The following is a 23,282-nucleotide window of genomic DNA, read 5'->3' as shown; positions in this document are numbered from 1 at the left end:
TTAACACAATTGATGACAAAGGATTGGCAAATAGCAAAGAATAAGATAATATTAAATAAAAATATTTATAAATTAAAGTTTTTACCATGACAAAAATAAATTAATAAATCCAAGTATGATTATTTTTAGTTTAAACTGAGTGCAGGAACCTTTTCAAGAAATCAAAATTGCTTCTTTCTAGATATAGCTACACGACTTTGAGAGAAGGAAAAGGGCAGGAATAAAGATGGTGTTTACTTTCTTCTAATAGAATATTCATGATATAATTCAGCCCTGAGTTTACTAGTGACCTAAGATCAATTAACAAATTGCATTTATCACTTAAAACTTTAAAAAAAGTCTTTTCTGCTTTAACACACACACACACACAGATCTTAATCTCAGGCACAGCAAAATAGAAACTGATTATAAAACCAAAAGATACTGTGTGTTTTAAACTCACTAAACACCAGCATTACAGTAACAAAATTTGTACTACTTCTTTTTCTGGTTTAGAGATTGTCTTTCATGTGTTAATAATTTTTTGAAAAACTTAGTACCAAACTAATTATATAGAGAGACAAATAATCTGAGTATTCATCACACATTCACCTATATTTAGAGCTTTAGGCACAATAGCAAAGTCACAAACAAAATCTAGACTTCTATAAAAAGACATGATCTTTACTGGTGCTTAAATGAACAAAGAGGTAGCTAAAAAAAGCCACCATTTCTCTCAAATGTCATCAATTACATAAGACCTCAAAACACACACTGATTTGAAAAAAAATCCATCCCTATTATAAACAGTGAAGACAGATTAATGTCATCTATTTCATAGTAGCGGGTCTTCCTTGATATTTATAACAGGTAGAAATATTTGATTTTACTCTTTTGTCACCAGAGATAATTGCTACATCACTTGCCAACATAATGAACTCATTTTATTAGTCAAATGTTGAATTCCACTCAAGTGCACTTAATACAGTACTACACATTATAAGTCGATTGAAATTAAAGAGATCTCCAATTAGAAATGGGATCTTCAAAAATACTATTACTAATTTTCAAGTTGTATGTTTCACTGGTATTCTAATGAAACATATAAAGCAAATGATTTGTTTCCAGCATCTCTGAAAGATTATTTAGTCCTTTAATGTATTAAAATAGTAGTGAGAAAATATGCCCTTGAAATATAGACTCTGAAGTACAATTTAAAAAATTAAAACTGATTTGATATGGTTAATTCAAACTGTGGTTAAATTGCAAGGGGACAGCTCAGAAGTTCATAAAAGTTTCAAATTAGTCACATTTGTTGAAAAAAAAACATAAAATGCAGGTGCCTGCAATGTTTACATTGTGTCAGATATTTCAGAGCCATGTATAATGTAAGTCCTGAAATTCTAAACACTTAGTTTCTTAAAACATTTCTGGCTACTGAGGAGGCATAAAAAATCCAACAGGACTACATCTAAAATGAGGCTGTTCTTTCTCCTTTTATAAAATACTTTTGATTCCTAACACAAAAAATATGCACAGAAAGACATTTAGAATTTTCAATCCTTTTTTAAAATTGAGGGATTACTGCTTTTGAAAAATCTCTCTATACAGTTTTTGCTTTGCTTTCTTCAGTCTTCATTTTCTTCTAAGAGCTTTGCTACAGATGTACATCACCATGTATACTGATACTTTATTTGCCTGTTCCCACACTGCAGAGGTGGCTTTATTAGCCAACAACTTGATCCTTAATATTTACTTCTGATAGGATTCTCTAACTTTCGCCTGGAGCGCGTCACATGTTTTCTTGGCATCACCTAGAAGCATGGCCGTGTTAGGTTTGTAGAAGATTGGATTGTCCACTGCAGCATAGCCAACACCCAAAGACCTCTTCATAACAATCACCTGAGAACCAGAGATTAAATGAGAGAGTGTATTTAACCACTAACCTAGGACATGTTAGGCAAACAAACATTGCTCTTCACTACCTTTGAACAAGGCATGTACCACTACTAATTCTTTAGTGCAGGGACTTTAAAAATACACAAGAAATATTTTTAACATATGTTTACATTGTATTAACTTTAATACTTAGGTGTGCCCTTATTCTTATATCCATTAGAGAAAAAGTCATGTTAATAATTTATCTCTGAGTGATAAGATTACAATTATTTTCTTCTTAGTGCTTTTTCTCTATAAAGACCATGAATACCATTTTCTAATCAGTAAAATAAGCATCTTTCTATGAATGTGCTAAAGAAAACAAGTTTAGTGCATAAGTTTCCACTACAAATTCTAAAACAGATGAGGTTGAGTGGGAAGTTATTCTTTTGTATGACTTTAAAGTATATCAGAAAGTTCTAGAACAAAAGCCCAAAGAGCAATCCAGCTTCTCACAATAACAGAGCTATAACTAACAGAATGTTCCTATAAATCAAAATGGAAGAGGTAAGTCAATCTATAATATTGATATGTTATAGACATTTACAATGACATGTGTTATGGATGTTGCTGTCCTGCTGAATATCAAGTCATTTCTTAATGAAATGAAAAGCCTTTCTGTGGTCTACTAGGACACGTAATCTATTAAAAAATAGAAGCAGTGCAAATGTATTCTTCTTCTTATAGCATTAGTATAGTAATGCACTCTGCAAATTCTCCAATATTGACTACTGATACAATTTTTCATACACACATAAACAAATATATTTTATGTCTACTCACTCATCACAAATACTAAGTTCTAAACTCCCATATTTACAATAAAAAGAAATGAAATTAAATGGAAATGTACATTATGTTATGATTTTTTAAATGCAGAGGTGACTCAGTAGTGGTAAAATGTGCCTACTGCTGAGGCAGAGGAAAATTTACAAGCCTTTGAGTTATCTAAAATCTAGCAATTAGCTTTTTCAGGAGTAATATGCATGAGCGAAGCTTGCTTCATTATGCCACATTATTGTTTGGATTTCTAAATCACCTTTCTGCTAGACACTCTATAACAACTTATAAATTCCCTTTCAAAAAGTTAAGTGAAAAAAATATGCTCATCTTGGCATATGGAGGCGATTGATACTTACTCACTGTCCCAGAGGGAAGCCATCTGCTTCACAGGACTCGATCTGGAATTTAGCCAGACTCATTACAAAAGCTCACAGCTCTTTTTTCAGCTGTGGTTACTGATTTTGTTAATCCACCCACATAATCTCATCTGGTTCTACTTGTGATCAGGGAATTCACTCAGGTTCTCTGGTGGCCAGAGAACAGACAGAAGCTGGATATAGGAAACTGGGCCCTAAACATGCTCTTACTCCTGGCCTCCTAGAAGGCATCATCATTTCTTATCAAATGATCAAAGCAAGTTCTGTGTGTGTATTTTAAGTGACCTTTGATTATCAGAATGAAATACAAGTCTGAAACTTTACCTGCTTTGATTTCCAGACCTCAAGGACTGGCATGCCTGCAATAATAGAGTTGGGATCTTCTTGAGCTGCTGAATTAACAGTGTCATTAGCTCCAATTACAAGGACCAAATCAGTATCTATATAATAAAACAAAAAAGAAAGAATATAAAACTCAAATGGTCACTTTTACATATTTTCAGACAAATTATAGTGATCTTTACTTTATAATAACAATAACAAAAATATAGGATTCGCACTTGTGCCAGGCACTTTACAAAGAACTTTATCAGAGAGGTTAAGCAACTCGGCCAATGTCACACAGCTAAAAATCAGTAGGTCTTGCATTTGAACTTGACTATCTTGACTACAGCCTGCATTATTATGCTTCTCCCCTCTCAATAAATCTACCTAATCTGACTTTATAACTTTTATGATCTCAAAATGATCTTACTATAGGGTCACATGACTTTATGATATTTACATTCCACTTTCAACCTTTAAAATGACCACTTAAACCTCAAACTATAAGAGTCCAAGAAGAAAACCTAGGAAACACCATTCTGGACATCAGCCTTGGGAAAAATTTATGACTAAGTCCTCAGAAGCAAATGCAACAATACAATAATTGACAAGTGGGACCTAATTAAACTAAAGAGCTTCTGCCTGGCAAAAGAAACTAACAAGAGAGTAAACAGACAAGCTACAGAATGAGAGAAAATATTCACAAATTATGCATGCATCAGACAGAGGTCTAGTATCCGGAATCTATAAGGAACTTAAACAACTCAACAAGCAAATAAAATAAAATAAAATAAATTTTTTAAAATTAAAAAAAAAACATTTAAAAAATGGGCAAAAGACATGAATAGACATTTCTCAAAAGAACACATCCAAGTGGTCAACAAACATGAATAAATGTTCAACATCACTAAACATAAGAGAAATGCAAAGCAAAATCACAATGAAATTACTATCTCACGCCAGTCAGAACGGCTATTAGTAAAAAGTCAAAAAAATAACAGACGCTGGCAAGGCTGTGGAGAAAATGGAACATTTACACGCTGTTTGTGGAAATGTAAATTAGTTCAGCCAGTGTGGAAAGCAATTTGGAGATTTCTCAAAGAACTTAGAACTCCTACTTGACCCAGCAATCCCACTACTGCATACATATCCAAAAGAAAACAAATCTTTCTACCAAAAGACACATTCACTAGCATGTTCATCACAGCACTATTCACGATAGCAAAGACATGGAATCAACCTAGGTGTCCATCAACGGTGCACTGGATTAAAAAAATGTGGTACATATGTGCCATGGAATACTACACAGCCATAAAAAAAGATGGAAATCATGTCCTTTCCAGCAACATGGAAACAGCTGGAGGCCATTATCCTAAGCAAATTAACACAGGAAAAGAAAATCAAATACTGCACATTCTCACTTATATGTGGGAGCTAAACACTGGGTACTCAGGGACATAAATATGGCAACAATAGAACCTGGAGACTACCAGAATGGGGAGGGAGGGACATGGGCAAGGGTTGAAAAACTGTGGGGTACTATGCTCACTACCTCCAACCCTCAGCATCCCACAATATAACCAGGTAACAAACCTGCACATGTACCCCTGAATCTACAATAAAAGTTAAAAAATATACATAAAAATAAACTAAGATGACCCCTTGAGATGCAATCTGATGTCTAATAGACAATGGTCTCAAAATCTTCATTAAAGCCATGTCCATAATTCCTGGAACTGGCTGGTGTCACACATAATTTAACAACAGTGGAATCTGAAAAGGGACATAAAATTAAAATGGCCTAAGTTTTCTCTTTAAGAACTGCAATATAAACTACCTTAGACTGTTGCCAAAAAAATGCCATGTGAATCTAGACATACACACAATTTCAATACTTTTTCTAATAAACAGCATTTTTTAAGTTTACAGTGGATATTTGCCAACGGGAAGTGGTTTAATTTTAACAAGCATAGGCTTGGGCCAAATGTCATTACCATTCAACATCTACCCTATGACAGCTATAACGTACAGCACCTTATCTAGGGAAATTCTAGTATTTTTAAAAAAGAAAAGAAAGAGAAAACTACTTCACCAGTCATACATTAGTACAATTGGAAACCAGTAAAATCTCAGAGACTGGCAAGAATCAGACACTAAATTATCAACAGAAGCACTCTTAAATGAAGAGCCTGAGGTTGAGTAACAAGCTACTGAGAATCAGGATCTGGATTCAAAAGCCAGGTCTGCCCAGATCCTCAGTCTTCAACATTTCTATGCTACACACCAAGGTTTTTGCCATCCTTCAGTTCTTCACAGAGGAGAAAAATTTACCTGTGCTGTTTACGAATCTTTTGTACCTTATTCAATACTATGTTTCACTTATTTAATTTCAACTTGTTATCTACCATGTACAAGTTCTTTTTCATCTGACTAGTCAGTCTTCACTGAATCTACAATTTATATCCCACATCTGCACTGCTTTATTCATAGTAAGAATATTTAAACTTCACCATTGCCCCCATCACTTACCTGGAAAATCATGGTTGATCTCATCCATTTCCAACACAATGTCATATGGCACCCCAGCCTCAGCCAGCAGCACGTTAAGCTGACCAGGCATTCGGCCTGCAACGGGGTGAATTCCAAACCTAGACATGAAACAAATGAAGAGCTGGCCTTACTTGACAGGACATAATGTACAGAGACCCCAATATCACCTCCAAATCTGCACACTTTGTTCTTGGCACCTCTGCTTTTTTCTGGTACTATCCAATCTCTACAGAATGAAACAGAAGTAGTCCAGATATATAGTCAATTTACAAATACTGAAGTTGAAGATTCAGTATCTCAGTGTGCAGAAACTATAACTTCCCTCAGAAAAATAAAAGCTTAACTTTGGAACCAGACTCTTCCATATATGTTTTCAGTGCAGTGAACTTCCAATAATGTTAATAAATAACATCACCTTACATTTAAAAAGCACTGTGTTCTCTCATACTTTCTGATAAATATTGAATCTTTAAAAACCTATTCACCTAGCCTGGAATTAAATGTTTCCCATGAAAAATCAACATTATTCTATCAAAAGCTGACTTCACATTCAACTTTAACCACTTTGTTCAAAGGTAGGGAGATGCCTGGGCATGGTGGCTAATGCCTGTAATCCCAGCACTTTGGAAGGCCAAGACGGGCAGATCACTTGAGGTCAGGAGTTCAAGACCAGCCTAGCCAAAATAGCAAAACCCTATCTCTACTAAAAATACAAAAATTAGCCGGGCGTGATGGTGGGTGCCTGTAATCCCAGCTACTCAGGAGGCTAAGGCAGGAGAATCGCTTGTACCCAGGAGGAGGAGATTGCAGTGAGCTAAGATTGTGCCACTGCACTCCAGCCTGGGTGACAGAGCAAGACTTTGTCTCAAAAAAAAAAAAAAAAAAAAAGGTAGGGAGATAAAATGTTGTCATACACATGATGTTAAAGCCTACAGCCACTCAGAGAATGATATAAAGTACTACTCCACATCACAGAAGACATGTGATGGGAACACACAGGAGCATCTAAAACACAGAGTGGGTAATACACAAGCAGAGCTCTACACTTAAGGTAAAGGACCCCAAAGCATCAAGCAACTTCTTTTGACCACAGATATAATGAGGTCTTTAAAGTTTTTTAATCCAACCTCTTGCCCAGTATTTATCTGTCTCCACAATACTAAGAACAGTGTGTGGCACATAGAAAGGGCTCCATAAGAAGTGAATGAATGAATGAATGAATCCAAAAAGAAATGCAGTTTATACTATCTCTTGGAAGAGATCCATCCAACCTCAGCCTAAATACCTTCAATGACCCTTCTAAGGTCTAATCCATTACTAGACTACATATATATGTGTGTGTGTGTGTCCATGTGTGTGCAAGTATGTGTATATATGTGTATGTATGCAAATATATTCATATAGTAATATATTCATTCATATACAGTAAGTCCTCACTTATCATCCATAAGTTCTTAGAAAGTGCAACTTTTTAGAAAGTGCAACTTTAAGTGAAACAAGATATAATGAAACCAATTTTACTCTAGGCTAATTGATATAAACAAGAGTTAAGTTCCTACAGCATATTTCTGGCCACAGAAATATCACCAAACTTCTAAATAAAGACCAAAACACTTCTAATATTAAACATTGAAATAAATGTGAGCTATACATACAGTTAGGAAAGATTAATAAAATCAAATAAGATAATTATTTACCCAAGGCAGGAACCAGATCTGGACAGGACACCATCTCATTGCAGGGCACACTCCCAGACACCCATATTCACTCAGACTGGGACCACATAGACACATCAATTCACCTAACATGAACATCTTTGAGATATGAGAGGAAAGCAGAGAATCCAGAGAAAACCCACGCAGGCATGGTGAGAATGTGCAGACCCCACAGAGACAATGGCCCCAGCTGGGAATTGATTTTTTTTTTCTCATCAAAGTGGTAACAAAATGATACTGAACAAAATGACATTATTTGAGGATTTGCGATATATATATTTTCATATATTAATATATTCAGTCTTAATATAAGATTATATATTATATAATATATAATATATTCATCCATATTAAGCCAAAGATAAATAAATTATATGTGTGTATATGTATGTGTGTGTGTGTGTGTGTGTGTGTGTGTGTATATATATACATATATATATGACCCGAAGAGAAACTCCATCTCATTGTTTTCCAAGGTCTGTAGTTGTGCCATCTGGAACCATAATGAATCTACAACCTCTTTTATTTTCAGATTCCCGTCCGCTATCCTAGTGATATGGTTTGGCTGTGTCCCCACTCAAATCTCACCTTGATTCCTATATGTTGTGGAAGGGACCTGGTGGAAGATAACTGAATCATGGGGGCAGCTCTTTTCCCATGCTGGTCTCGTGATAGTCAATAAGTTTCACAGGACCTGATGGTTTTATAAGAAGGAGTTTCCCTGCACAAGCTCTCCTTTTTTTGCCTGCCACCATCCACATAAGATGTGACTTGCTCCTCCTTGCCTTCCACCATCACCATCCACATAAGATGTGACTAGCTCCTCCTTGCCTTCCGCCATGAATGTGAGACCTTCCCAGCCTTGTGGAACTGTAAGTCCATTAAACCTCCTTCTTTTATAAATTGCCCAGTCTCAGGTATGTCTTTATCAGCAGCATGAAAATGGACTAATATAGTAAATTGGTACTGGGAGTAAGGTGCTGCTGAAAAGATACTCAAAAACGTGGAAGCAACTTTGGAACTGGGTAACAGGCAGAGGTTGGAACAGTTTAGAGGGCTCAGAAGAAGACAGGAAAATGTGAGAAAGTTTGGAACTCCCTAGAGACTTGTTGAACAGCTTTGATCAAAATGCTGATAATGTTATGGACAATGAAATCCAGGCTGAGATGGTCTCAGATGGAGATAAGGAACTTTTTGGGAACTGGGGCAAAGGTGACTCTTGTTATGTCTTAGCAAAGAGAATTATGGCATTTTACCCCTGCCCTAGAGGTGTGCAGAACTTTGAACCTGAGCGAGACGATTTAGAATATCTCACAGAAGAAATTTCTGAGCAGCAAACCATTCAAGAGCTGACATGGGTGCTATTAAAGGCATTCAGTTTTAGAAAGGAAACAGAGCATAAAAGTTTGGAAATTTTGCAGCCTGACAATGTGATAGAAAAGAAAATCCCATTTTCTGAGGAGAAATTCAAGCCAGCTACAGAAACTTACATAAGTAATGAGGAGCCTAATGTTAATCCCCAAGACCATGGAGAAAATCTCTCCAGGACATGTCAGAGACCTTTGCAACAGCCCCTCCCATTATAGGCCCAGAGGTTTAGGAGGAAAAAATGGTTTCATGGGCCAGGCCCAGGGTCCCTCTGCTGTGTGCAGTGTAGGGACTTGATGCCCTGTGTCTCAGCCGCTCCAGCCATGACTAAAAGGGGCCAAGGTACAGCTTGAGCTGTTACTTCAGAAGGTGGAAGCCCCAAGCCTTGGTAGCTTCCATGTGATGTGGAGCCTGCGTGTGCAATGAAGTCAAGAATTGAGGTTTGGGAACCTCCGCCTAGATTTCAGAAGATGCATAGAAACACCTGGATGCCCAGGTAGAAGTCTGCTGCGGGGGTGGGGCCCTCACAGAGAACCTCTGCTAGGGCAGTGCAGAAGGGAAATGTGGGGTCGTATCACCCACATAAAATCCCTACTGGGGCACCACCTAGTGGAGCTGTGAGAAGAGTGCCACCATCCTCCAGACCCCAGAATGGTAGATCCACTGACAGCTTGCACCGTGCACCTGGAAAAATCTGCAGAAACTCAATGCCCCTCCATGAAAGCAGCCAGGAGGGAGGTTGTACCCTGTAAAGCCACAGGGGCAGAGCTGCCCAAGACCATGGGAACCCACCTCTTGTATCAGCATGACCTGGATGTGAAGCATGGAGTCAAAGGAGATCATTTTTGAGCTTTAAGATTTGACTGCCCCACTGGATTTCAAACTTGCATGGGGCCTTTAGTCCCTTTGTTTTGGCCAATTTCTCCCATTTGAAATGGGTGTATTTACCCAATTATATCTAGGAAGTAACTAATTTGCTTTTGATTTTACAGGCTCATAGGCAGAAGGGACTTTCCTTGTCTCATATGAGATTTTGGACTGTGGACTTTTGAGTTAATGCTGAAATGAGTTAATAATTTGGGGGATGGTTGGGAAGGCATGATTGGTTCTGAAATGTGAGGATGAGATTTGGGAGGGGCCAGAGGTGGGATGATACAGTTTGGCTGTGTCTCTACTGAAATCTCATCTTGAATTCCCATGTGTTGTGGGAAAGACCCAGTGGGAGGTAACTGAATCATGGGGCAGGTCTTTTCTGTGCTGCTTTCATAAGTCTCGTGAGACCTGATGGTTTTATAAGAAGGAGTTTCCCTGCACAAGCTCTCTTTTTTGGCTTGCTCCCATCCATGTAAGATGTGACTTGATCCTTCTGACATTCTGCCATGATTGTGAGGCCTTCCCACCCATGTGGAGCTGCAAGTCCATTAAACCTCCTTATTTTGTGAATTGCCCAATCTCACGTATGTCTTTATCAGCAGCATGAAAATGGACTAATACACCTTGGATGCCTCCTAAGCAAAACATCCTCAGTCCTTTCAACTGTTTAATGAATGACAGACATCCTGACCTACTGCTGTCCTAGTCATCTGTATCCTATATTGTCAATGCCCAGCTTAAGCCTCAGTCCCTCAAAGTGAATACAGTGTGCTAGACATGATCTAGATGCATAAGGCACAGTAAGAAAACCATATCCTCACATCTTCCATTGATAAAGCCTAAGTCTGTATCAGCATTTTTGGCCACCACAACACACCGCTGCCTCACACAAAAATTATGGTCATTTAAGATGCCTTGTTATTTTTCTCAAGAACTGCTGTCAAGCCAGGCCTCCCCACTCCTCATATAGGCGCATCAGGGAAGAGGTTAAAGAGCACAGGACTTGACCCCTTCCTAAAAAGAAGACCTGAAAAGAGCTATAGATGGCCATTTATTTTGCCCAGATAAGTGAGAAATAGTTTTCTACATCTTTAAAGCTAATAATGAAGACTCTAAACTACAATTAGGGGTCTTGTAATTGGAGGAAAAATACATCAAATGACAGATATTCTTTTTTATCAAATACCTCTATACACACAAATTAGAAAACCTAAAAGAGTTGAATACATTCCTGGACACATACACCATCCCAAGACTGAACCAGGAAGAAACTGATTCCCTGAACAGGTCAATAAAGAAACTGAATCAGTAATAAATAGTCTACCAACGAAAATAAAGCCCGGGACCTGATGAACTGACAGCTCAAATCTACCAGATGTACAAAGAAGAGCTGGTACCATTCCTACAGAAATGATTGGAAAAAACCAAGGAGGAGAGACTCCTCCCCAACTCATTCTGTAAGGCCAGCATCATTCTGATACCAAAATCTGTCAGACACACACACACACACACACACACACACACACACACACACACAAACTTTAGGCCAATATCCTTGATGAACATTGATGCAAAAATCCTCAACAAAATACTTGCAAACCAAATCCAGCAGCACATCAAAAAGCTAATACACCACAATCAAGTAGGCTTCATCCCAGGGATGCAAGGTTGGTTCAACATATGCAAATCAATAAATGTGATTCATCACATAAACAGAACTAAAGACAGAAACCACGTGAATATCTGAATAGATGCAGAAAATGCTTTCAATAAAATTCAATATCCCTTCATGTTAAAAACTCTCACTAAACTAGGTATTAAAGGAACATACCTCAAAATAGTAAGAGCCGTCTGTGACAAACCCATGGCCAACATTATACTGAATGTGCAGAAGCAGGAAGCATTCTCCTTGAAAACTGGCATAAGACAAGGATGCCCTCTTCTCAACACTCCTAGTCAACACAGTACTGAGAGTCTTTGCCAGAGCAATCAGGCAAGAGAAAGAAATAAAGAGCATCCAAATAGGAAAAGAGGAAGTCAAACTATCCCTGTCTGGAGATGACATGATTTTATACCTAGCAAACCCCACAGTCTTGGCTCCAAAGCTCCTTCAGCTGATAAACAACTTCAGCAAAGTTTTAGGATACAAAATCAATGTGTAAAAATCACTAGCATTCCTATACACAAACAATAGCCAACCCTAGCCAAATCAGGAACATTACGAAATTCCGCATTACGAAATTCCATGGGTTTTATAAGCTTTATGTCAGGAATGGGAGACAAAGACTAAATAGGTATTTTTTATTAGCACTGATAGCAAGTAGAAATGAACTGCAGAGAATGAACTATTAATACTCTAAGATTATTTTAAAAGGAATCCAGCATCCCTTCCTTCAGTGGGTTGTTGACAGTTTTATTTAAGTGAGAATAAAATTAAAGGCATTCATTAGTTTCAGGTGGTCATCCAACCTCACCATCTTAATGCAGGTTTTAGGTTTTTCAACCATGAATTATTCTATCACTTTTGGCAATATTACAGATAGTTCAACACTTAAGTTAAATTTTTTTTAAATCTCTAGAAACAAGATTATTTTTTTAACCAAACATTGCTATCCTAATGTCATCATCTGTACCAAACCAGAGTTTCAGTCACTCCTGACAACAAATGAATGATGCAAAATACTGACAATTTATGTGCATACTTTTCATGTAGTAATACGAGCTATATTCAGTACTACTACAGCTGTTTTCAAACTGCTCCAGAGAAAGCATTTCCAAATGTTACATGGATTCTTCTGCTGAGATCTCTACTTTAAAAATTTAATATTTTACAGTGGCAATAAGAAAATATTTGGGAAAAAATTTCTCCAGCAATCAAAGTGCATGCTCATTAAATAAGAGATATTTTTCTAAACCTCAACTCTAAACATAAATATCTTTTCATATGCAGGTTTAAGCATGAAAATTAAAAATAGATTTAGAAAGAAAATGCATTATATTGAAATAACCAAAATATACTCCCAAGCCTACTGATCACCAGGAATTTGAGAAAAGAAATGATGAATGGAAGTTTCCAAGGTGCCTGAGTTTACAAATAACCATCACTGTTTTCATCAAGTTCCAGACTTTTAACCTTGTCTTCTATGGTGGAGATAGCTGAATAATCCCTCAGGTTCAGGGACAATAAAAGAAGAACTAAGAAAAAGATGACAGATCCAGAAAAAAAAATAAAGCTTACTTAAGTATAATAACAATTCAAATTTTTTTAAAAAGGGGAAAGGGCTGAATTTGTGTAATCCTTGAGTATGTGAGAAAGAAGGATGCAAACAAAGCAAAATGCACATGAGATTGACACAAACACATGGCTTTAAAGGCATGTATGACACAAAGTGTTTAAAAACAAGAAAGTTATTTGAACATCAAAATGGAAAGAATAGTAAGAGATTATAATCCACTGCAGAAAGTGGGAAACCAGGAATCAATACTGATAACAGATTCATAAGTCAGTAAGAAATAAACAAACAAACAAAGAAGCACTCTCCCTTACAGTGGTAGACCATGAACTGATAAATGTGATGGGGTTTTTACATCATCATTTTGCAATCATCATAATAAAGATTGGTACCGTAAAAATCATCAGCATGGACAGGCTCAGTGGCTCACGCCTGTAATCCTAGCACTTTGGGAGGCTGAGGCGGATGGATCACCTGAGGTCAGGAGTTCGAGACCAGCCTGGCCAACATGGTGAAACTCTGTCTCTACTAAAAATACAAAAATTAGCTGGGCATGGTGGTGGGTGCCTGTAACCCCAGCTACTTGGGAGGCTGAGACAGGAGAATTGCTTGAACCCGGGAGGCGGAGGTGGCAGTGAGCTGGGATCACGCCACTGCACTCCAGCCTGGGCGAGAAAGCAAAACTCCATCTCAAAAGAAAAAGAAAAAAAAAATCAGCACACGTTCAGTCTAGGGAGTTAAGTTTGATGAAGAGCAAGATATTTGCATGGTCTTAAAGAGAGCTCAAAGCAGTTTGCCCCTGTTCCCTTACTCTAACCTCAACTGAGAAAGAAAAAAAAATTAAAACTTTTAATGCTTTCTTTGATAACTACGTCAATGAAAACTGATCTATAATCAGACAGTAGTTGTTAGAAATATTAACCACCTGTACACTTTGCTGAATGGGCATTTAATTATGTGGACAGAGTCCGTATTTTTCTTTTCTCCCCAGATAATAATTCCTTGTAAATACCTAACAAAATAGATTTTACCAAGTTTAACATCCAAATCTCTGCCAAGAAGAACTTACATTGAAACTGTAGTTTATTAATATGTATTTTAATGCACTGTTTGGTGGACACAGTACTGACAATATTTTAACTCAATGTTCTAACTATTTTATGAACCAAAGAAAGGCACAGAGATTGTGCCCCAACAAAGGCAGAGATCCTATAATTAAATTTTAGGGCCCTAGCATGTGATTATTTTTGAATAATAATGGAAGAAAATCATTTCCAAAAGAATGTATCTTAAAATAAAAAGTTTTAGATTGAAAAAGTCATTTCACTTTAACAGAGATTCTTAGTAATATATCTAAAGTATTGCATTGCATTATTAATCAGATGATTTTCTTTCAAAGAAAGAATGCCAAGTTGTATTTCAACTGTATCAATTTCAAATCAACATTTCAAATTAACTCAGAGATTTTTCCCCCAGTTACCAAAGGTACTCTTTTATCACTGACTAAACCCAATGATGAAACTAAATAACTAGATTTAGCTCATAGAACCACAGATTTAAAAGATCAGAGGGCACTTGGATAAGGTTCAAGAGAAACACAAAATACCTAACAACTTAAAAAATAACATACTCTGGCCGGGCATGGTGGCTCACACCTGTAATCCGAGTATTTTGAGAGGCCGAGATGGGCGGATCACCTGAGGTCAGGAGTTCAAGACCAGCCTGGCCAACATGGTGAAATCTTGTCTCTATTTTAAAAAATACAAAAATTAGCTGGCCATGATGGCACATACCTATAGTTCCACCTAACTCAGGAGGCAGAGGTGGGAGAATCGCTTAAACCCGGGAGGCGGAGGTTGCAGTGAGCCAAGATTGCACCACTGCACTCCAGCCTGGGTGACAGAGCGAGACTCAGTCTCAAAACACACACACACACACACACACACACACACACTCTCTCTCTCTCTCTCTCTCTAAAAAAAATTCTGGATCAATTGGCCAGAAAAAAAGGCAAAACTGTGATTTTCAAATAAACCACAGAAGATGACCAAATATTTCTTATTTGCACAGAAGAGAAGAAAATATTCAAATGCAAAAGAAAGAATTTAAAAATTTTTTACTAAAAAAAGCTTTTTGTTAACAATTTAAAACAAATGCCTTATCTAGGGAAATTTCAGGCTTCTTTTTTGTGGGTCAGAGGGAGACAGGCTCATTAATCTGCCCTCATGCATAACCCCCAGTTCAGTCCAAAATGAATCCAAGAGTATTTTACATATAACTCAAAGGACGGTTGGCAGTGGGCATGATCAAGACCATTATGGAAGCTGGGACAGCCTTTTATTTATGGAAGGTCGGGGAGGGATTTCAACCAATGGTCTTAAGCACTAGTAAGAGCAAGAAGCAGCTTAGAGGGAGCCCAGGATTTCCAGAATAACTACATGATGTTGCCCTAGCTCAATCCTACAGTACTAACTGCCTCTCAAATTAATCATGTGTGCTCTTTTGAGGTATTAAAAGTAATACTGGACACCAAAAATGCTTCCTAATTTCTCAATCCAGATCACCAGTAAGTGTCTCCTGCTTCCCCCAGGCCCACCAGGCCCACTGTTCTTCCCAAAACCTGACTGATGAGAACTTAAGACTAAGAATCGCTGTTCTACATGATATTTAAAGTCTGTATTAGTTTCATATTGCTGCTGTAACAAACTACCACAAATTCAGTGCCTTCAAACAACACAAATTTGTTATCACTTAAGGGCTGAAGGTCAGAAGTCCAAAATCAGTTCCCCTGGACTAAAAAAAAAAATCAAGATATCGGAGAAGCCTTAATTCCTTCTGGATTGTTTTGTGATGAATTCTCCAGGTGTTCTTTGAGTTTTTCTAGGTGTTATTTGGATGTGTCAATCTCTAGCAAGGCCAAGGGGGTTTTCCTCAATTATTCCCTCAAATATGTTTTCCAAATTTCTAGATTTCTCTTCTTCCTCAGGAACACCAATTATTCTTAGTTTTAGATGTTTAATATAGTCCCAAACTTCTTGGAGGCTTTGTTCATTTAATGCTTTTTTCTTTGTCTTTGACAGATTGGGTTAATTCAAAAGGCTTATCTTTGATCTCTGAAGTTCTTTCTTCTGTTTGTTCGATTCTATTGCTGAAACACTCAATGCATTTTACATTTCTCTATCTCTGTCCTTAATTTCCAGAGGTTGTGATTGCTTTTTATTTATGCTTTCTATTTCACAAAAGATGTTTCCTTTCATATCCTGCATCATGTTTTTGATTTCTTTGACTTGGACTTCACCTTTCTCTGGTGCCTCCTTGATTAGCTTAATAATAGGCCTTCTGAATTCTTTTTCTGGCAATTCAGAGATTTTGTCTGGAAACGACACCCTGTTCAACAAATGGTGCTGGGATAATTGTAAGCCACACGCGAAATAATGAAACTGAATCCTCATCTCTCACCTTATACAAAAATCAACTCGAGACGGATCAAAGACTTAAATCTAAGACCCGAAACCATAAAGATTCTATAAGATAACATCAGAAAAACCCTTCTAGACATTGGCTTAGGTGAAGATTTCATGACCAAAAACCCAAAGGCAAATGCAACAAAAACAAAGATAAACAGATGGGACTTAATTAAGCTAAAAAGCTTCTGCACAGCAAAAATAATAATAATCAACAGAATTCACAGACAACCCATAGAGTGGGAGAAAATCTTCAAAATCTATACATCTGACAAAAGACTAATCTCCAGAATCTACAAAGAACTCAAGCAAATCAGCAAGAATAAAACAAACGATCCTATCTAAAAGTGGCCTAAGGACATGAATAGACAACTCTCAAAGAAGACATACAAATGGCCAACTAGGATATGGAAAAATGCTCAACATCATTAATTATCAAGGAAATGAAAACCAAACCACAATGCAATACCACCTCAATCCTGCAAGAATGACCATAATCAAAAAATAATAAAGGTTGGTGTGGATGTAGCGAATAGGAAACATTTTTACACAGCTGGTGGGAATGTAAACTAGTACAATACACTATGGTAAACAGTGTGGAGATTCTTTAAAGAACTGAAAGTAGATCTACCATTTGATTCAGCAATCCCACTACTAGGTATCTACCCAGAGGAAAAGAATTCATTATACAAAAAAGATACTTGCACACACGTTTACAACAGCACAATTTGCTATTGCAAAAATATGGAACTAGCCCAAATGCCCATCAATCAATAAGTGGATAAAGAAAATGTGGTATCTCAGCCATAAAAAGGAGTGAAACAATGGCATTCACAGCAACCTGAATGGAACCGGAGACTATTATTCTAATTGAAGTAACTCAGGAATGGAAAGCCAAATGGAAAATTATATGTCCTCACTCATAAGTGGGAGCTAAGCTATCAGGGCACAAACGCATAAGAACAACACACTGAACTTTAGGGACTCAGAGGAAAGGGTGGGGGTGGCAAGGGATAAAAGAGTACACATTGGGTACAGTGTACACTCCTTGGGTGATGGGTGCACCAAAATCTCAGAAATCACCACTAAAGAACTTTCCCATGCAACCAAACACCTATTCCCCAAAAACCTATTGAAATAAAAAGATAAAAAAATAATTTAAAAAATTCCTTCTGGAGATTCTAGGGCAAAGTCCATTCCATGCCTTCTCCAGCTTCTGCAGTCTTCCCTCTTTCCTTGGTGGGGGGCTACATCACCCCAACTTCTGCTTCCACTGTCACATGTCCTTCTCTAACTCTGATCCTCCTGCCTCCCTCTTATAATGACCCTAGTGATTACACTGAGCCCACCCAATGATCCAAGAGAATCTCCCCATCTCAAAATCCTCAACTTCATCAAATCTACAAAGTCCCTTTTGCCATGTAAGGTAACATAGTGATAGGTTCTGGGGATTCAGATGTAGACACTTTGGAAGACCACTATTCTGCCTACCACAAAGCTCTCCAGTCCCGAAATTCAGTGAACTAGGACTTCTATTTTAGCTAAATGACCCAATATATACTTTGTGATTACTTTTGGATTTCAATTTTATATCCCTCCTTGATTCCAGCTTATTTTGTTTAATTTTATTTGTTTTTAATACTTCTTTTGTCATCTTTAATCCATCTGGCTACCATCTTGAGGCTTTAACTGAGGTATCTTGGACCAAATTAGATATTAAGGACCTCTAAATATATTAGTTCTCATTTTGATGCCTTGATTAGCTGCAGACTGCATAAAGACACTGTTTCTGTTGAGCTAGTTGTAAAGGGTAAATAATTACCAACATAACCATCATGTTATGCCTAATATCCCAAAAGACCGATCATTTTATATCTACTTACACAGTAATTTATTACGCTAAACTTTATGACTCTAAAGTCAGAGAAAAACACGTGCAAGATTATTACAAGAGAATGCCAATGTTTTGAGAAGAATAACAGAATACAGTCAAATGTGTAGAGAGATTATATATGCACACTGATGAGTCAATGTGAGTTTATAAAAAATTCTGGCACATGTAACTGGCTAAACCCCAAAGTATGTATTAAAATTAATTATAATACATACTTGGGGCCAACAATACATGGTTGGCCATGATGAGCAATTTCCCGGAACTGATGGCCAAAGCTCATCAATATTCCATCACCACATGAAGAATATCCAGAATTTCAACATGCAAAACCTACCAACCTTTTAGTTCTTCTCTTTCAACTATGAACATTATCTTTTATTATGTACATGCTTTAAAAAGAATGAGCTATCCCTGACCATGACAAGATTCTACAGAGGAAAATAACTAAAATGAGGTCATAGAAAGACCTTGCAGGCTTTCAGAATTCTTCCTTTATGCATCTACTTCTTACTATACAATAACATAACTGGTTGACATGACTGTGCTCTTCTAAGAGTTCCTTGAGAATAGGAACAAACCATGTCTTATTTATCAGTTCCTGACACTCTATTGTAAGGACTCCATTCAAGAGAGAGAAGGAGAGAAGGGGTTTTAAACAACACAGTGTGCCCAATAAAGTATACTGATTTATATACTATCTATGTCTCTTTCTAGAGAAGGGATTTAGAAAAGCAGTATAGGGTAGCAGTTAAGAGTTCTAGATTGCCACTGCCAGGTTCAAAGCATTTGAACAATTTACTTCTGTGTACCTCCATTCCTTCATGTGTACCATGGGATTGATAATAAAATCTCTTCAGAGGACTATTGAGGGATTTAAGTGATGTAGTTTTTATAAAAAGCTTCTCATACAAAGTGCTTTAGGCCAACACCTGGCAGACACAAGTGTTCAATAAATGTACACAGCAATTATCCTGTTCAAATATGTTTTTGTATAATAATATAAATGTTCATCTGTGTTTTTCAAATAAATGCATATTTTTAATAATCACTTAATACAAAGAAGCACACATTTTCACATTAAAACAAATGTTGATCTAATGTCAACACTTACTGGGTTGCTTTTCTAATTTTTATCTTGTAATGCCAGTAAAAATCAATAGAGTCCAATAGAAGGCAGAAATTATTTGTATTTGCAGCTACATCAAAAATATTAAAAAACTGCATAGTCAATCTAGATTGAGGCCAATAATGGTAAACGTTGGGCTCCCTGGGAACTTGGTCAAAACTAACATTCAAATACACATTTATTTTGATAGTCAATTTTCAAAAGGCCATTTTTAACCATTTAACAGATATGATTAGGCAAAAATGTATTGTTTCCTTGGTTGATAGATACAACAAATGTCATCAAGTTAGGATAATCTCTTCAATATCTTGAAGCAAAAAAAAAAAATTCAACAGTATTTGCTATTTTCCTCTCTCAAATATGAAAACAATAAAGCCTTTCATAGAACATTAGATAATAAAAAAGCTCAGGCTTCAGTCATCAATTAAGAATAGACCCAGGCACAGTTCAAAAAAAGTAGAATAATCTACTCAAATGAAACAACCTGATCTTCAGAACCTTTTAAATTAACCAAGGAAGAATAAAAACAAATATGAGTGTATACAAGAACTATTCACAAATACTGAGTATACTTGGTAAAATATGAAAAAGAAGCAATTCAAAAAGTACAATTTTTTAAAAGCCTCTTTTATAATATATGGTGACATAAACCTCATTCTTTAGAGTTTTTCACAACTTCACATTAGACTTCAGATACCACATGTTTTAAAGGGGACACAACAACAGAAATTTCCATGATCACAGACCATGGAGACAATATGTCCTACCAGGGTACATAACAGCAGTTTTCTTGGGCATGTGAGGCTATTGAAGAATATAAAACATTCACCACATGGATCCTACCACAACTGTTCAAATAAACTATGTTTTGCTTCTTGTATTATGGAAATATCCAGACCTAGTTCAGCAATAAACTATTAAGAATGTTTAATTAAATCGAGCATCCCAATTCAACAGTTTCACAAAGAAACTGTAAGTACAATTGGGCCCCTTTCTAAACTATTTAGAGTGCTTTTTCCATTTTGCAGCTTCTTGCTATTATAAATAGTGACAAGGATCAACAGATTTTTTTTTTAAAAAAAGAAGGTCTTTACAACCTTCAACTATTTGCTTACATGTTTTGTGAGTCACTATGCAAAATTTATGTCCATACTCCAAATGTTCAGAGTTACTTTCCCTTATTTTACTCTGTTTTACATTTTAAAATCAAGCTGGATATAGGACAATGTACATTGATAGCATTTTGGAATTTTGCCTTCCCAATACTATCATCCCACAATTTTTCTAAATATGTTATGATAACCTTCTAGGAGGTTGACAAATTAGGCAAAATACATAAACAGAAAATAAAAAGAAGGCTCATTTGTTAAACATCTACTAACTTCCCCTGTTTTAAAACTATAAATATTTATAAATCTATAAAACCTTAATGGTTTAAATAGAACTTAAAGATCTTCCAATCCAACTGCTTCTTAAGGTAGGAACTCTTCATTTAGAAATTATACCAAAAATGTTTGCACAGTGTTCTGTCCCAAAAACAGGCTGGAAATTCCACTGTGGATACAATAAAGAGTCCCTAGTATGAGCTATAGCTCAAGGACCTTTGGAATTCTGTTTGTATGTGGCAGTGTTACATTCTGAGGAGGGTCTCTGGAGGTAATCAAATGATTCATTACTATATTCAGTATTTTTTTACATTTAATTATGCATTTCACCTGTGAAAAATATGATAGACTCCCTGAAAAGGCAAGTTTCTTTGGTTTATCACATGCTGATCAGAACTTCTGGTGACAGTTATAAATCACACTTATTAAAAGTACAAGGAAAAGGGTTTTTTTTAAGCAATCATTTTAGTGAATCAGTTCTGAATAAAAATTTCCAAATCATGGTGTCAGCAGGGTAATTGTTCCTGTTAGATAAATTATCCTTGGTAGTGAAAAGGCCTGGACCAACTGGGTGGGGCTAGTCTATCCATCCAAAGGGAAACATGGTAAGCAAGTGAAAAAAAAAAATTCCTGATGAGGCAACTGCTGTCCACAAAAACTAATGAATGAGATGGGTTGTAGAGTCAACATCTCTGGTGAGGCTTCCCAGGCAAAGGAATAAACACCTAGCTTTCTAAAACCGTCAAAATCCTTCTTAGAAGCAGCGGTTCTGATGAATTCACTCATACAATTCATAGTGAAAAAAAAAGTGTTCATTTAACTTCCTAGAACTTTCCAAAAGCCAGAATTAGAGAACACTTTGTACTTTTCTTTTTTTGAAGGCAAATAAGGGCTGAACTGCTACTCTGTTTCTGAATTCTGTTGTTCATCCATGGCCTTCCCTTCTTCAGAAAAAAAAAAAATATGAAAGAGAGCTTACGAAAACATCTCAGGGGAACAATTTTTCTAATGCAGAATAGTAGACCTTGTCTTATGAATGTGAATCAGGAAATGTTTGACAGGCTACAGTCACATTTTCCATCTGTACATGTGGCCTGTGACACTCATCAAAGAGATGAGCTGTCACCTAAGAAGGATCAGCTCAGATGGTCTGGTGCAAACATCAACGCAGTCCTCTATAAAACCATGTCCCAAAACTACCTTTTTCATCCTGAGGAGAGTAATTATAGATTGTGCCCAAATCTGGCTTTTCCATCACTTAACCAAATCCAACTACCAGGCCCAGAATAGAAACTGTATGACTACTGACACTGTTTTGATTTTAAAATAGCCAACGAGATTATGAAGAATGATACCAGAAAAAAAAAAATTCAATTTGCAACTAACTCTTGAATATTACATTCTGGCATATTATAGAGCTTTAATTAAAATTATACATAATTTCATCTTTCTGTCTGAATAATTTTTATGATGCTATTAAATGGCTGCTGGAATGCAATGGTTAATGAGCTCAATAAAATGAAAATTATTTATAAGCAAGATCCTTATTTATTTGTTCACATGAACTTCATTGTAAAAACTCAGCTCAAAGAGTTTCCTGTAACTAATACTAAAACCGGAAGCCAAAAATCACCCTGATGGTCAGTGACAATGATTTCGTCAACAGTAAGAGTTTTTTCCTCAGATCACAGGAATGCCTGTGATAAGAGTTTATAAGGAATGCGCCCTAGAGTGGTATGACCAAAAGAGGCTTTACAAAGCACCTAAAGCACAAGATTTAACACAGTCTTCTGTTCTTTCCACCATACCAATATGCTGTGGACAAGATAAAGCCAATCTGGGATGAAGGTGGCCACTTTCTAGGAGCATAACAGACACCTTTGATCTGGGAGATTACTAGCAACTCCACACAATAGGTTGAACATAGATGTGAGTGAATGCACATACTTTCTTTGGTTTTCCTCTCTTCCATCAAAGTTTCACTCATTTGACCAGTTACACAAATAACCCATACCCACTATCCTGCCACCATGTTTTTCGAGAAGTCAGCCCCAGTGCAAAGTGCAAAGAAACACACCACATTCTTTGAGAAAACCAAAAGGGCTGGCTAATTCAAGGCCAAATAGTGGCAGCTATAACTTTGAAACTCTGATACAATAACCCATGCTACAGCTGTTCTCTGGTTTTTCAAGTAGCATTGAAATTGGGAGACAAATGGGCTTATAATCCCCAATTCAGATTATCTTGAAGCCTATTAATTAATTAATTAATTA

At 36.6% G+C, this 23,282-nt stretch overlaps 1 protein-coding gene across 7 annotated transcripts in view; it reads right to left on the bottom strand.

Moving 5' to 3' along the window:
* Positions 1-642: 642 nt before the first annotated feature.
* The window catches only part of NNT (nicotinamide nucleotide transhydrogenase), a 101,346-nt gene continuing 78,706 nt past the window's right edge, over positions 643-23,282 (bottom strand). For 6 of the 7 annotated variants that reach the window (XM_024246779.3, XM_009240678.4, XM_009240677.4 and 3 more), the window contains 3 exons: positions 5,931-6,049; positions 3,402-3,517; positions 643-1,881 (listed from right to left, as the gene is read on the bottom strand). In XM_024246779.3, coding sequence (XP_024102547.1) covers positions 1,732-1,881; positions 3,402-3,517; positions 5,931-6,049 — 385 coding nt within the window. In that variant the 3' untranslated portion in view covers positions 643-1,731. 7 annotated transcript variants of the gene reach the window in all.

This window comes from Pongo abelii, chromosome 4 (genome assembly GCF_028885655.2).
Source record: "Pongo abelii isolate AG06213 chromosome 4, NHGRI_mPonAbe1-v2.0_pri, whole genome shotgun sequence".
NCBI classification, from domain to species: domain Eukaryota; kingdom Metazoa; phylum Chordata; class Mammalia; order Primates; family Hominidae; genus Pongo; species Pongo abelii.
This window is presented reverse-complemented; position numbering and strand designations above follow the sequence as displayed.